The sequence below is a fragment of the Neoarius graeffei genome, chromosome 1 (assembly GCF_027579695.1).
Source record: "Neoarius graeffei isolate fNeoGra1 chromosome 1, fNeoGra1.pri, whole genome shotgun sequence".
NCBI lineage: Eukaryota > Metazoa > Chordata > Actinopteri > Siluriformes > Ariidae > Neoarius > Neoarius graeffei.
In genome coordinates, this window is record NC_083569.1 from 73,281,119 (window position 1) to 73,295,371 (window position 14,253).

Consider the following 14,253-nt stretch of genomic DNA (forward strand, 5'->3'; position numbering starts at 1 on the left):
ATTCTCAATTAAGCAGATAAAAGGCCTGGAGTTGATTTAAGGTGTGGTGCTTGCATTTGGAAGATTTTGCTGTGAAGAAAACATGCGGACAAAGGAGCTCTCCATGCAGGTGAAACAAGCCATCCTTAAGCTGCGAAAACAGAAAAAAAAAACATCCGAGAAATTGCTACAATATTAGGAGTGGCAAAATCTACAGTTTGGTACATCCTGAGAAAGAAAGAAAGCACTGGTGAACTCATCAATCTAAAAAGACCTGGACGCCCACAGAAGACAACGGTGGTGGATGATCGCAGAATAATTTCCATGGTGAAGAGAAACCCCTTTACAACAGCCAACCAAGTGAACAACACTCTCCAGGAGGTAGGCGCATCAATACCCAAATCTACCATAAAGAGAAGACTGCATGAAAGTAAATACAGAGGGTTCTGTTAGGGTTTTGCTGGGATTCAAACCTGGTTCGTTGGTGTGATGATCCAGCAAACCCCCACTAGGCCACCAGGGGAATGACTCAAATGCAGAGGCGTGAGGCGGAAGTAGAAAAAGTAACAAAAGGTTTATTTATACTATGTACACTATATACAATCCAAGGCAAAACAAAAAAAACAAAAACAAAGAGTATAATTCAAAAAGAAAAAGGCAAAAATGTAAAAGCTCAGAAGATCCACAAAACACAGTACAAAGGAAACTGGAGATAAACATAACAGCACAAAGACTCCGTGACAAGAGGACTGAACTCAGGGGTATAAATACACAAACTAATTAAGGACACAGGTGAAGATAATTAGGACTAACAGGCAATTAACAAAACACAAAACACAGGAACAGTGGCGGCCTCTAGAGGCCAAAATAAACAAGACACGAAAAGGAAATAACAGCGGCCTCTAGAGGCCAAAACAGTCCAAGTCCTAACAGGACCCCCCCCTCTAGGAGCGTCTCCTGACGTTCCCAGGGCGATCCGGATGGGCCGAATGGAAGTCCCGACACAGTTCTTTATCCAGGACATCCCGAGCAGGAACCCAGCAGCGCTCCTCAGGACCATAGCCCTCCCAGTCCACCAGATATTGCAACCCGCCGCGGACCCGGCGGGAGTCAAGCAGGCGATGCACAGTGAACACAGTCTGCCCCTGGAAGATGCGGGGGGGTGGGGGGTTCCTAGGGGCAGGGGCATACGTAGACGTCAGTACAGGCCGCAACAGGGAAACATGGAAAGTGGGGTTGATCCTCAGAGTCCGGGGCAACTGGAGCCGGTAGGAGACAGGGTTCACCCTGCGCACCACCTTGAAGGGGCCAATGTAGCGAGGAGCAAGCTTGCGGTTCTCCACCCGCAGCGGAAGGTCCTTAGTGGACAGCCAAACCCGCCGCCCAGGGCGGAAAGTGTGTGCAGGTCTTCTATGGCGGTTGGCCTGAGTCTGGTTGGTTCTGGAGGTCTGTATGAGGGTCTTCCTGACCTTGCTCCAGGTCTTGCGACACCGTCTCACATATTGGTTGACCGAGGGCACCCCCGCGTCCTCCTCCTGGTCCGGGAACAGAGGTGGCTGGAACCCGAATTGGCACTGGAATGGCGACAGCTTGGTGGCCGATGACTGCAGGGTGTTGTGGGCGTACTCTGCCCATGGCAGCCAGGTGCTCCACGATGTCGGGTTATCCATAGCCAGGCCTCGCAGGGTGGTTTCCAGGTCCTGGTTGAGCCTCTCCGTCTGACCATTGGACTGTGGGTGAAACCCAGAGGAGAGGCTGGCAGTGGCTCCGATGACCTTGCAGAACCCGTGCCACATTCGGGAGGAGAACTGGGGCCCTCGGTCTGAGACGATGTCCTGTGGAAGACCAAAGACTCGGAAGACATGATTAAATATAAGTTTCGCTGTTTCAAGAGCAGAGGGGAGTTTGCACAGAGGTATGAAGCGGCAGGCCTTGGAGAATCTGTCAACAATGACCAAAATGACCATGTTACCTTGTGACTCAGGGAGACCCGTGATGAAGTCGACTGCCACGTGGGACCAGGGACGCCGGGGAATGGTCAGAGGATGCAGGAGACCCTGGGGACGCTGTCGTGGGTTCTTGGTTCTGGTGCAAACCTCACAGGACAGGACAAATGACCTTACTTCCTGCTCCATGTTAGGCCACCAGAAGCGTCTTTTCAGGAAGTCCAGGGTCCTCCGAGCTCCCGGGTGGGCGGTGAGAGGGGAAGAGTGACCCCACTGGAGAACCTTGGCCCGGGCTTGATGTGGGACGTACAAGAGGCCTGGTGGCCCCGTCCCAGGACCGGGGTCCTGGCGTTGGGCTCGTCGAACAGCCTCCTCAATACCCCAGCGGACAGGGGCCACAATCCGGGACACAGGGATAATAGGCCCGACTTCATTCTCCCTGTTAGTGGCAGAGAACAGCCTGGACAGTGCGTCAGGTTTGGTGTTCTTGGAGCCGGGGCGGTACGAGAGGGTGAAGTCAAACCGACTGAAAAACAGGGCCCACCTAGCCTGTCGAGGGTTCAGTCTCTTGGCTTGCTGGAGGTACTCCAGGTTCTTGTGGTCAGTCCAAACCAGGAATGGATGTTGCGCTCCCTCCAGCCAGTGCCTCCACTCCTCAAGGGCCAGTTTGACCGCTAGCAGTTCTCGATCCCCCACATCGTACCGGGACTCCGCAGGACTCAGGCGGTGGGAGAAGTAAGCGCAGGGGTGCAGCTTTCCTTGTGAACGTTGAGAGAGCACCGCGCCGACACCACTGTCCGAGGCGTCCACCTCCACGATGAATGGTTGGGAGGTGTCCGGGAGGACCAGAATGGGTGCCGTGCAGAAGCGGTCCTTGAGGTCTCTGAACGCCTTTTCCGCCTGAGGAGACCAGACATAAGATCCACCTGTCCCTTTGGTGAGGTCTGACATGGGTGCTGCCACAGAACTGAAGTTCCTGATGAACTTGCGGTAGAAGTTAGCGAATCCTAAGAACCGCTGAACCTCCTTAACGGACTTGGGAGTAGGCCAATCCCGGACGGCCAGGGTCTTGGCAGGGTCCATTTGGAGTTGGCCTGTCCGTACAATAAATCCCAGAAAGGAGACCTCGGGAACATGAAATTCGCATTTCTGGGCCTTGGCGAACAGATTGTTCTGTATTAGCCTCTGGAGAACCTGGCGGACATGGTGGCGGTGCTCCTGCATGGTCATGGAGAAGATAAGGATGTCGTCGAGGTAGACAAAAACGTACAGGTTAATCATGTCCCTTAAGACGTCGTTGATTAGGGCCTGAAAAACAGCTGGTGCGTTGGTGAGTCCGAAGGGCATCACCTGGTATTCGTAGTGCCCAGACGGGGTGTTAAAGGCAGTCTTCCACTCGTCTCCCTGTCGGATACGGATGAGGTGGTATGCGTTCCGTAGGTCCAACTTGGTGAAGACGGTGGCGCCTTGGAGCAGGTCGAAAGCAGTGGACATCAGCGGGAGGGGATATCGGTTGCGCACAGTGATCTTGTTCAGGCCCCTGTAGTCAATACATGGTCGGAGCCCCCCATCCTTCTTGCCGACAAAGAAGAAGCCGGCACCAGCAGGGGAGGTGGAGGGTCGAATGAACCCAGAGACCAGGGCGTCTTTGAGGTATTCCTCCATGGCCTTGCGTTCTGGCTGAGAGAGGGAAAACAGTCTGCCACGAGGAGGGGTAGTCCCAGGGAGCAAGTCGATGGCACAGTCGTAGGCCCGGTGCGGAGGAAGAACGGCGGCCCTGCTCTTGCTGAATACCTCCTTGAGATCCCAGTACTCTGTGGGAACTTGAGATAACTCGGTGAGATCAGGGGGCTCGGCAGGAGACACAGGAGAGCTAGAGAGCAGACAAGAGGCATGGCATGCAGGGCCCCATTCCACAACCTGGCTTGTTACCCAGTCTATGCGAGGGTTATGGCGAGTAAGCCAAGGAAGGCCTAGAATAACTGGGAACTCAGGTGAAGGAATCAGGTGCAGGGATATTTCTTCCTTGTGACCTTGAGACTGGAGGAAGACTGGAGAAGTAACTTGAGTGACTCTTCCATCACCTAACGCTTGGCCATCGAGGGCAGACACAGACAGAGGGACTTCAAGAGGTGCAGTAGGTATATTGATGCTTTGGGCGAAGTGAATATCCATAAAGTTCCCAGCCGCCCCTGAGTCTATCAAAGCTTGACAAGAGTGGACAGACTCACCCCAGGAGATGGAGACCGGGATGTAGATTCCTTGGCCAGGGAGTCCGGGAGAGAGGGTAGGCCCCGTCACAACCCTCCCTCGGCTGGACGGGGCGGTCCTTTTCCCAAGAGTTCGGGACATGATGCTCGGAAGTGACCAGGCTTGCCACAGTAGATGCAGCACTTGTCCCTCCTTCTGCGCTCCCTCTCAGATGTGGAGAGGCGAGTACGACCCACTTGCATGGGTTCTGGACAGTCACTGAAGGAGGTAGACGGTCTCCAGGTAGAGGTAGGGAGGCTGGGGGGGCTCAAGGCTTGGTGGCGTTCTCTCATCCTGTTGTCCAGACGAATAGCATGTGAGATGAGGGTTTCGAGGTCACTTGGGCATCCAATAGAGGCCAGACCGTCCTTGATGGGGTCAGACAGACCATGGTGGAAGGCTGACACCAGGGCAGTCTCGTTCCATCCACTTACTGCTGCGAGTGTTCGGAACGAGATGGCGTAATCTGCGACGCTTCCTCCTTGCCGGATGGACATGAGCTTTCGGGCTGCGTCGGTACTGATGTCTGCCTGATCGAAGACCCGAAGCATCTCTTCAGAAAACAGCTGGAAATCAAAGCACTCAGGTCCCTGTCTTTGCCAGATAGCAGTAGCCCAGGCTCGCGCCTTACCAGCTAATAAGGTGATCACAAAGGCAATCTTGCGGCGATCCGTAGTGTAGGTGGTAGGCTGAAGCTCAAAGGTGAGTTGACACTGGGTAAGGAACTCTCGGCACTCACTGTGCTTGCCGTCATACCTCTGTGGTGCAGGAAGGCTGGGTTCGCGAGGTGAAGAAGGCAGCATGGCAGGAGGCACTGGAGCAGGAGTGGGAGCTGGATCAGGAGCAGGAACTGGATCAGGAGATGCAGGCAGAGATGTCAGCTGTGCCAGGGTTTTCCCAATTTGCTGAAGCAGTTCCTCGTGGCGAGCAAGGGCCTCACGTTGGCTGGTGAGCGTACGTCCATGAGCGTCCATGGTCGCTCCGAAGCGTGTCAAAGCTGCCATAATTCCCTGAAGGTTGGCCGGGTAGACAGTTGAAGCAGCCTCTGCTGAGTCGGTCATGACGGAGTCTTTCTGTTAGGGTTTTGCTGGGATTCGAACCTGGTTCATTGGTGTGATGATCCAGCAAACCCCCACTAGGCCACCAGGGGAATGACTCAAATGCAGAGGCGTGAGGCGGAAGTAGAAAAAGTAACAAAAGGTTTATTTATACTATGTACACTATATACAATCCAAGGCAAAACAAAAAAAACAAAAACAAAGAGTATAATTCAAAAAGAAAAAGGCAAAAATGTAAAAGCTCAGAAGATCCACAAAACACAGTACAAAGGAAACTGGAGATAAACATAACAGCACAAAGACTCCGTGACAAGAGGACTGAACTCAGGGGTATAAATACACAAACTAATTAAGGACACAGGTGAAGATAATTAGGACTAACAGGCAATTAACAAAACACAAAACACAGGAACAGTGGCGGCCTCTAGAGGCCAAAATAAACAAGACACGAAAAGGAAATAACAGCGGCCTCTAGAGGCCAAAACAGTCCAAGTCCTAACAGGTTCACTGCACGGTGCAAGCCACTCATAAGCCTCAAGAATAAAAAAGCTAGACTGGACTTTGCTAAAAAACATCTAAAAAAGCCAGCACAGTTCTGCAAGAACATTCTTTGGACAGATGAAACCAAGATCAACCTCTACCAGAATTATGGAAAGAAAAAAGTATGGCAAAGGTGTGGTACAGCTCATGATCCAAAGCATACCACATCATCTGTAAAACACAGCAGAGGCAGTGTGATGGCTTGGGCATGCATGGCTGCCAGTGGCACTGGGTCACTAGTGTTTATTGATGATGTGACACAGGACAGAAGCAGCTGGATGAATTCTGAGGTATTCAGAGACATACTGTGTGCTCAAATCCAGCCAAATGCAGCCAAACTGATTGGTCGGCGTTTCATAAGACAGATGGACAATGACCCAGAACATAAAGCCAAAGCAACCCAGGAGTTTATTAAAGCAAAGAAGTGGAATATTCTTGAATGGCCAAGTCAGTCACCTGATCTCAACCCAATTGAGCATGCGTTTCACTTGTTAAAGACTAAACTTTAGACAGAAAGGCCCACAAACAAACAGCAACTGAAAACCACTGAAGTAAAGGCCTGGCAGAGCATTAAAAAGGAGGAAACACAGCGTCTGGTGATGTCCATGAGTTCAAGACTTCAGGCAGTCATTGCCAACAAAGGGTTTTCAACCAAGTATTAGAAATGAACATTTTATTTACAATTATTTCATTTGGGCGGCACGGTGGTGTAGTGGTTAGCGCTGTCGCCTCACAGCAAGAAGGTCCTGGGTTCGAGCCCCGGGGCCGGCGAGGGCCTTTCTGTGTGGAGTTTGCATGTTCTCCCCGTGTCCGCGTGGGTTTCCTCCGGGTACTCCGGTTTCCCCCACAGTCCAAAGACATGCAGGTTAGGTTAACTGGTGACTCTAAATTGACCGTAGGTGTGAATGTGAGTGTGAATGGTTGTCTGTGTCTATGTGTCAGCCCTGTGATGACCTGGCGACTTGTCCAGGGTGTACCCCGCCTTTCGCCCATAGTCAGTTGGGATAGGCTCCAGCTTGCCTGCGACCCTGTAGAAGGATAAAGCGGCTAGAGATAATGAGATGAGATTATTTCATTTGTCCAATTACTTTTGAGCCCCTGAAATGAAGGGATTGTGTTTAAAAAATGCTTTAGTTCCTCACATTTTTATGCAATCATTTTGTTCAACCCACTGAATTAAAGCTGAAAGTCTGAACTTCAACTGCATCTGAATTGTTTTGTTCAAAATTCATTGTAGTAATGTACAGAACCAAAATTAGAAAAATGTTGTCTCTGTCCAAATATTTATGGACCTAACTGTATATTTGTGTACATCAAAGAGATGTTCACAAGTCATTTTTGTGCAAGCCCATGACAAGTAATAGGTAGTTGATTGCTTTTGCCTGGACTCATTTGGTTGACACTTTTATCCAAAGCGTCTTACAGTTGAGACAAAATACAACTGTGCATTTGATGGTCTTACTAAAGGATCCAACAGTGGTACCTTGATTATGTTGGTAATGTACACTGCCTGTCTGAAAATAAAAAGTTTCCTTTTGGATTTAGAGAAGCAAATACTTAAGTGCCTTTGATTGGATAATTACTGCATTTTACTAATTTCATCAGTGATTAATATGTTTCAGCAATCTACAATTCTTTCAATCCTAACTGATGCAGTGAGTAGCTTCTCATTTCTTAAACACTCAAGTTGTAAGACATATCCTGTGGTTGTGGAAAAGATGTCGCTGTGTTTCAGAAGGATCAAATCATTGACGTGCAGCAAGCAAAGAAAACCACTACGGAGAGTACTGAAATTACTTGAATTGGGTTAAGAATTGTCCAATGCATTATTAAATCCTGAAAGGACAGTGATGAACTGTCAACTTCATGAAAGAAATGTGGTCAGAAAAAATCTTGACTGACTGAGATCAGAGATCACTTTAACAGTTGGTGAAGTCAAATCATGAAAAATGGACAGTATAACTCACTGCTATGTTTAATAGTGAAATTAAGAGCATTTCTACACTCACAATGTGACAAAAACGCACAAGATTGGGACTAAACAGCTGTGTGGCCATAAGAAAACCACTTGTTAATGAGGCTACTCAGAAGAAAAGGCTTCAATTTGCTAGGGAGCACAAATACTGGACTCTGGAGCAATGGGAAAAGGTCATGTGGTCTGATGAGTCCAGATTGACCCTATTCCTGAGTGATGGGTGTGTCAGGGTAAGAAGGGAAGCGCATGAAGCGATGCATCCATCATGCATAGTGGCCACTGTACAAGCCTCTGGAGGCAGTGTTATGATCTGGGGTTGCTTCAGTTAGTCAGATCGAGGCTCAGCAACGTTATGGGGCAAGAAAATGAAGTCAGTTGACTACTTGAATGCATTGAATGTCAGGTTATCACATCAATGGATTTTTTTTTCCCTGATGGCACTGGAATAAAATTAGGGCTCAAATTGTGAAAAAGTGGTTCAGGGAGCATGAGGAATCACACATGAATTGGCCACCACAGGGTCCCGACCTTAATCCCAAAGTCTTTGGGATGTGCTGGAGAAGACTTTACAGAGTGGTTCAACTCCCCTGTCATCAAGACAAGATCTTGGCAAAACATTAATGCAAGTCTGGATGTAAATAAATGTAGTGACGTTGCATAAGGTCGCTGATATATGCCATGGTAAATGCATGCTGTAATCACTGCTAAAGGCGCTGCAACTGAATATTAGTGTGCACCTTTTTTTGTTATTATAACTTATTATAATGCTGCATTTCAAATAGACTAGTATTTTTTTTGGTATTGCTCTTAAATACCATTCTGAAATAAGCACAAATAGCATGGTGATAAATAACTATGTATGACAATCACAAAACTAGCAGATAAGAAGTAAATGGTGTCCAGGTCAGTCAAAAAAGGATATGAAATATTTTCATATAGGTGATAGTTCCTCCTTTAGATATATTGCTTTCAGAGGTTTTGGATACTTTGTTACTCCTTTTCATTGACTAAAGAATTTGACTTTTCACTAAATTTGGGCAAGTCCTTGCTTTTCCTTACGAAATATTCCAGAACCCATTTAGGAAGTTTTGAGGAACTGTTGTGTCTAAAACTTTGCATGAATAAAAAAAAAAAAACATACAACTGAATGTAACTGTGGAGTCTTAAAGCAACAAGCACATAATTAATGCATTCTAACAAGCCATACCAACTAGCCCTGGCTCTCCTTTCCTCCCAGGGACTCCAGGAAGCCCAGGATCTCCTTTAGGGCCGACAAGGCTCCCAGGTAAGGCTGTCGCCTAAATAAGGAATTAATGACATGAGAGCTGTTGTATTTTCCATAACAAATAGACTACTGAAAAAACCACAACAATACAAACATTATATTACGTACCACGCCTGGAGGTCCAGGTAGTCCTCGCTCACCTTTCTCACCCTATAAGCGAACAAAAGGTTAAGTACTCTCCTCTACAGACAGAGAGAGAGAGACACTGTAATCACACTAACCAGAATATATCAAGCAGGACTTCATCACAAATGAGAACCTTTACAGGTTCTCACTTCTGTCATTCTCAGTCAACATTAAGATAAACAAATGTGTAGCCTTATGAAATCTTACTCTTTCTCCAGGTCTTCCTGGAAAACCAGGTTCACCAGTGTCTCCTATAACACCCTGAGAGAGAGAGAGAGAGAGAGAGAGACGCAGACCCAACAGATATTTAACAATCATGTACCACAGTGTGTTCCCGTCCACTCATACAGTACCAGTCAGATGTTTGGTATTCATTCATAGGTGTTTCTGTATTTTGTATATTTACGACATTATAGAACAATACTGAAAACATCAAAACTATGATATAACAAATGGAACACATATGGCATTATGTGGAAAACAAAGTGTTTAATCAAGAGTGCTCTGAGAGCACAATATCACCCGCTGGCAACTCTGCCATAACTCTGGTAAAATGCAACTGAACTGAACAAAATTGCAATATGCGTATTACTGACATATAACAAAGAATCCTGTCAAGTTTCCTGAAATTCCTCCAAAAATTGTGAGAAGAGTTGATTTCAGAAGGTGAGTACCCTTCCCGGGATGGACGGACGGACATCGCCACGACATAATCCCCCTTCGGGCCTTTCGGCCAGCGAGGGATAAAAATTGTGAGGGAAGTTGATTTCAGAAAGCAAGCACACCTTGATGAACTTGTCAAAGTACAAGTTTATTAATAATCAAGGTGATAACTCTGGTAAAATTTGCCCAAATTAAATGAAATTTCAATATGCGTATAACTGTCATATAACAAAGTCTTTTGCCAAATTTGGTGAAATTCCTCCACAAATTGTGAGAGGAGTTGATTTCAGAAGAACGTACACCCTCATGAAATTGTCAAAGTACAAGTTATTTAATCAAGGGTCAAAACTCTGGTAAAAATTTTCACAAATGAAATTAAATCGCAATATGCGTATTACCGTCATATAACAAGGCCTTTTGCCAAGCTTCGAGAAATTCGTCCAAAAATTGTGAGAGGAGTTGATTTCAGAAGGCAAGCACACCTTCATGAAATTGTGAAAGTACAACGTTGTTAATCAAGGGCTGTAACTTTGGTAAAATGTGACCCAACTGAACGAAATTACAATATGCATATTATTGAGATATAACAAAGAATCCTGCCAAGTTTCGTGAAATTCCTCCAAAAATTGTGAGAGGAGTTGATTTCAGAAGGTGAGCACCCTTCCTGGGACGGACAGACAGACGGACGGACATCGCCACGACATAATCCCCCTTCAGGCCTTTTGGCCAGCAGGGAATAAAAAAAATAAAAAAAAAATACATTTCATATTTTAGATTTTTCAAAGTAGCCCCGTTTACCTTGATGACACTTTGTACACTATTGGCATTATCTTAACCAGCTTCATGAGGTAATCACGTGGAATGCTTTTCCATTAACAGGTGCCTCGTCAAAAGTTAATTAATGCAATTTCTTGCCTTCTTAATGCGTTTGAGATCAAACAGTAAATAGTAAATAATAATAAGACAGTAACTATCCCTATTCCACAACTGTAGCAATCCGTATTATGTCAAGAAGCGCTCTACTAAGTAAAGAGAAACGACATCCATCATTACTTTAAGACATGAAGTGACTTTTCATTAATAAAAATAAAGAAAAACCACTCAATTAGAAGGCGTGTCCAAACTTTTGACTGGTACTGTATGAACACACAAATCTCACCGGAAGTCCAGGAGGGCCAACGTCCCCATCTTTGCCAGGTTTACCCTAAAGGAATAACAAGCATAAGTAACATTGAGTTCACCTGCCGTTAAGATGATTGTACTGCCTTTCTCTCAGTGAGTGTGGTTTAACCCTCACCCTCTTTCCAGGTTCTCCTGGCTCTCCTTTATCTCCCTTCAGACTGCCGTATGGGCCCTGTTAATCAAAAGCAGTCCTATTAAAGGTTTTTCATAACCTGGAGATATCCATACACAGTGCTCCACCAAGTAACCATGTAATTTACCAAAATGACCAAAAAACGAAATGAGCACTTGCAGTGACAGCTAACCGTTGTTGTAATAGCTAGACCTGTACACACAACTTACGCATGCATGTAATGTAATCTGGGTCATACAGCAGAAGTTTAAATACAATACAGGTATTTAAATACATACAGGTGTTCCAGGAGGGCCAGGATATCCACGTGGTCCAGGTGGTCCGCGGTCACCCTAAAATAAAACGGGGAACAGGCTTAACATTATCTTGTCCATCCATCCATCCATCCATTATCTGTAGCCACTTATCCTGTCCTACAGGGTCGCAGGCAAGCTGGAGCCTATCCCAGCTGACTATGGATGAGAGGCGGGGTACACCCCGGACAAGTCACCAGGTTATCGCAGGACATTGTCTTATATATGGGACAAATATAAATATGTCCAAAGTACCGCATGACTCACCAACTCATTCATGATTTCAGTATTCTACCCCCTTCCAATTTAAATATTAATTATTTATATTAGCTTATCATTATACAATAAATGAACAGAGTGTATAATAAAACTGAACAAAAAATAACAACAATCAAAACCAAATTATCTCATCTCATCTCATTATCTCTAGCCGCTTTATCCTTCTACAGGGTCGCAGGCAAGCTGGAGCCTATCCCAGCTGACTACGGGCGAAAGGCGGGGTACACCCTGGACAAGTCGCCAGGTCATCACAGGGCCAAAACCAAATTAAAGAAGTGTTATTGATGCCACCTAGTGGACAGTGTGAAAAGTTACTGTGGCGCCATCTAGTGGTCTACAATAATAATACATATAATGCCCTGTATGCAGCTGAGAGCTACAGAGGAGATATTTTCAGAATCAATCAGTAAAGAAACATTTCAAAGAAAAGCACAAGCTTTTCTGTTACAGAGGCTGGGTATACACACACACACACACACACACACACACACACGCTGCTAGTCTGTCTCATGTTTTTCTCCTGCCAAACTGCTTATTTCGATTCATCACAAAGTTAAATGCAATGACAGGCAGAAGAGTTGTAGTTGTTGGTTCCTCCTACTATTTACATCCTTAAAGATGGTGGACTCTCGATCGTTTTCTGGGTCACAAGATGTGATCAGGGAATCACGGCGGTATCAGTTAGAGTTTTGGGAAGCATCCTGTATGTATTGTTAAGATCCCAAGATCCTCCCCCAAGTTCCATGTTAGCTGATAACCAGTCACCAAACCCTGCGCAAACATTTCCTTCTTCCCAGTTACTAGACTTCTGGTTACGAATTCTTGTTGGCATTTTCCAAAACCCTCTGAAATAAGTCAGACTCACAAGCATCCATTGAAGCCAGGCTCCATCTTTTAATGTACTGATCTCCAGTCCGAAGATAGAGGTCTGTGTACTGTTTTAGATGACATGAAAGCTAATGTAAGCCATGTCAAAGACTTTACTGTTTTTACTGAAGACTAGACACCAGTGGTGTAGTGGAGATTTTTAAAGTGGGGGTACGCGATTCGTGACGTCATCGATTTGATATCATGTCAGAAGCGGTAGCCTTTGTTTGGTCGCCTATGTTTGGTACGAATGATTTGTATAAATGTTACGTTCTTTTAACAACACAAGAGGGCACAAGAAGACACTTTTTTTCAGACATTTTTATGTGTGCAATTTTCATTCGTGTTTGTCAGTACAGCCCAACTGTTATGGCGAAAAGCCGCGGTTTATTTTGTCTCCAATAAATATGCCGAAATGGCTAAAGAGGAACAAATTCGCCTTCTCCTTCCGAATGCATCGTCGTAGACAGCACCACTCTGCTGCTGGAACTCAACATAAACCTTGCATAGGTTTAACATGGACTATCAGGCGTGAAGCCAAAATATTGGAAATTATGATACACAAACACCTTTGTTCATGTTCGATTCATGTTCATTTGAGCCGAGCTGCATTTGGAGCTCGATATTTTTACTAGCCTACTTACTGCCGTGGCAACAGCTACAGCATGTGTCCAGAAGATCAAAAAAAGTCACGTCACTCACTCACATCGCATACAAACCAGCAATGGGCTGAAATTTATTATAAAAGGCACCAATCGAATAAATCAAGCATTTAGTCTGGCGTGATTGAGGCACCTTAGTATACAAAATACATGACATGCAGCCATTAAAATGGCGGAGTCAACCGTTTACATAATTCTAATATCTCGGCTGCGTTTAGAATGCATTCTACTTTGCGTCGCTACGTTTTATGTAACGTTCGATTGGGGGGGGGCATTGATGATGAGCACAAAGGCACGTGTCACTTACTGTAGAGCGTATAAACTCAGGCCATTGAATGACAGTTTTTTTTTTTGAATCTCACCTCGGGAGAAGTGGGTGGACGGCGTACCCCCGCGTACCACGCCCACTACACCCCTGCTAGACACGATGCTTAAATACTATATGTGGGCAGACACACTCACCGGCCACTTTATTAGGAATACCCATCCACCTGATGTTTTATGCGGTACTCTAATCAGCCGATCCCTTGACAGCAGCACAGTGCATCAAATCATGCAGATATAAATCAGGAGCTTCAGTTAATGTTCACTTCAAACATCAGAATGGGAAAAAAATTGTGATCTCAAAGTGTGACTTTCTTTCACTGTGGCATGGGTGTTGGTTTGAACCAGATGGACTGGCTTGAGTATTTCAAAAACGGCTGATCTCCTGGGGTTTCCACGCACAACAGTCTCTAGAGTTTACAAACAATGGTGCAAAAAACTCTGAGTGAGTGACAGCTCTGTGGGCGGAAACAAACGCCTTGTTGATAAGATGGTAAAACTTCAAAAGCGCGCGGCCAGAATAATTATGGACGCTAAGTGGGATGCCCATTCACAACCACTTCTAAAAGAACTCAACATTATGGAGTTTCAAGACAGAGTTGTACATTCTAAACTAAAATTAGTCTTCAAAGCACTTAATGGACTGGCTCCGCAATATATTAGAAATAAGTTTACATTTTTTAGTGAAATT

General features: G+C 45.8%; 1 protein-coding gene across 1 annotated transcript in view; it reads right to left on the bottom strand.

The window, feature by feature from the left end:
* col4a5 (collagen, type IV, alpha 5 (Alport syndrome)) overlaps positions 1-14,253 on the bottom strand; it is a 144,262-nt gene that overhangs the window by 42,192 nt on the left and 87,817 nt on the right. The window contains exons 14-19 of the mRNA XM_060924161.1: positions 11,416-11,469; positions 11,120-11,176; positions 10,982-11,026; positions 9,367-9,420; positions 9,142-9,183; positions 8,956-9,046 (exon numbers count right to left, since the gene is read on the bottom strand). Coding sequence (XP_060780144.1) covers positions 8,956-9,046; positions 9,142-9,183; positions 9,367-9,420; positions 10,982-11,026; positions 11,120-11,176; positions 11,416-11,469 — 343 coding nt within the window. The remainder of the gene's footprint in view (positions 1-8,955; positions 9,047-9,141; positions 9,184-9,366; positions 9,421-10,981; positions 11,027-11,119; positions 11,177-11,415; positions 11,470-14,253) is intronic.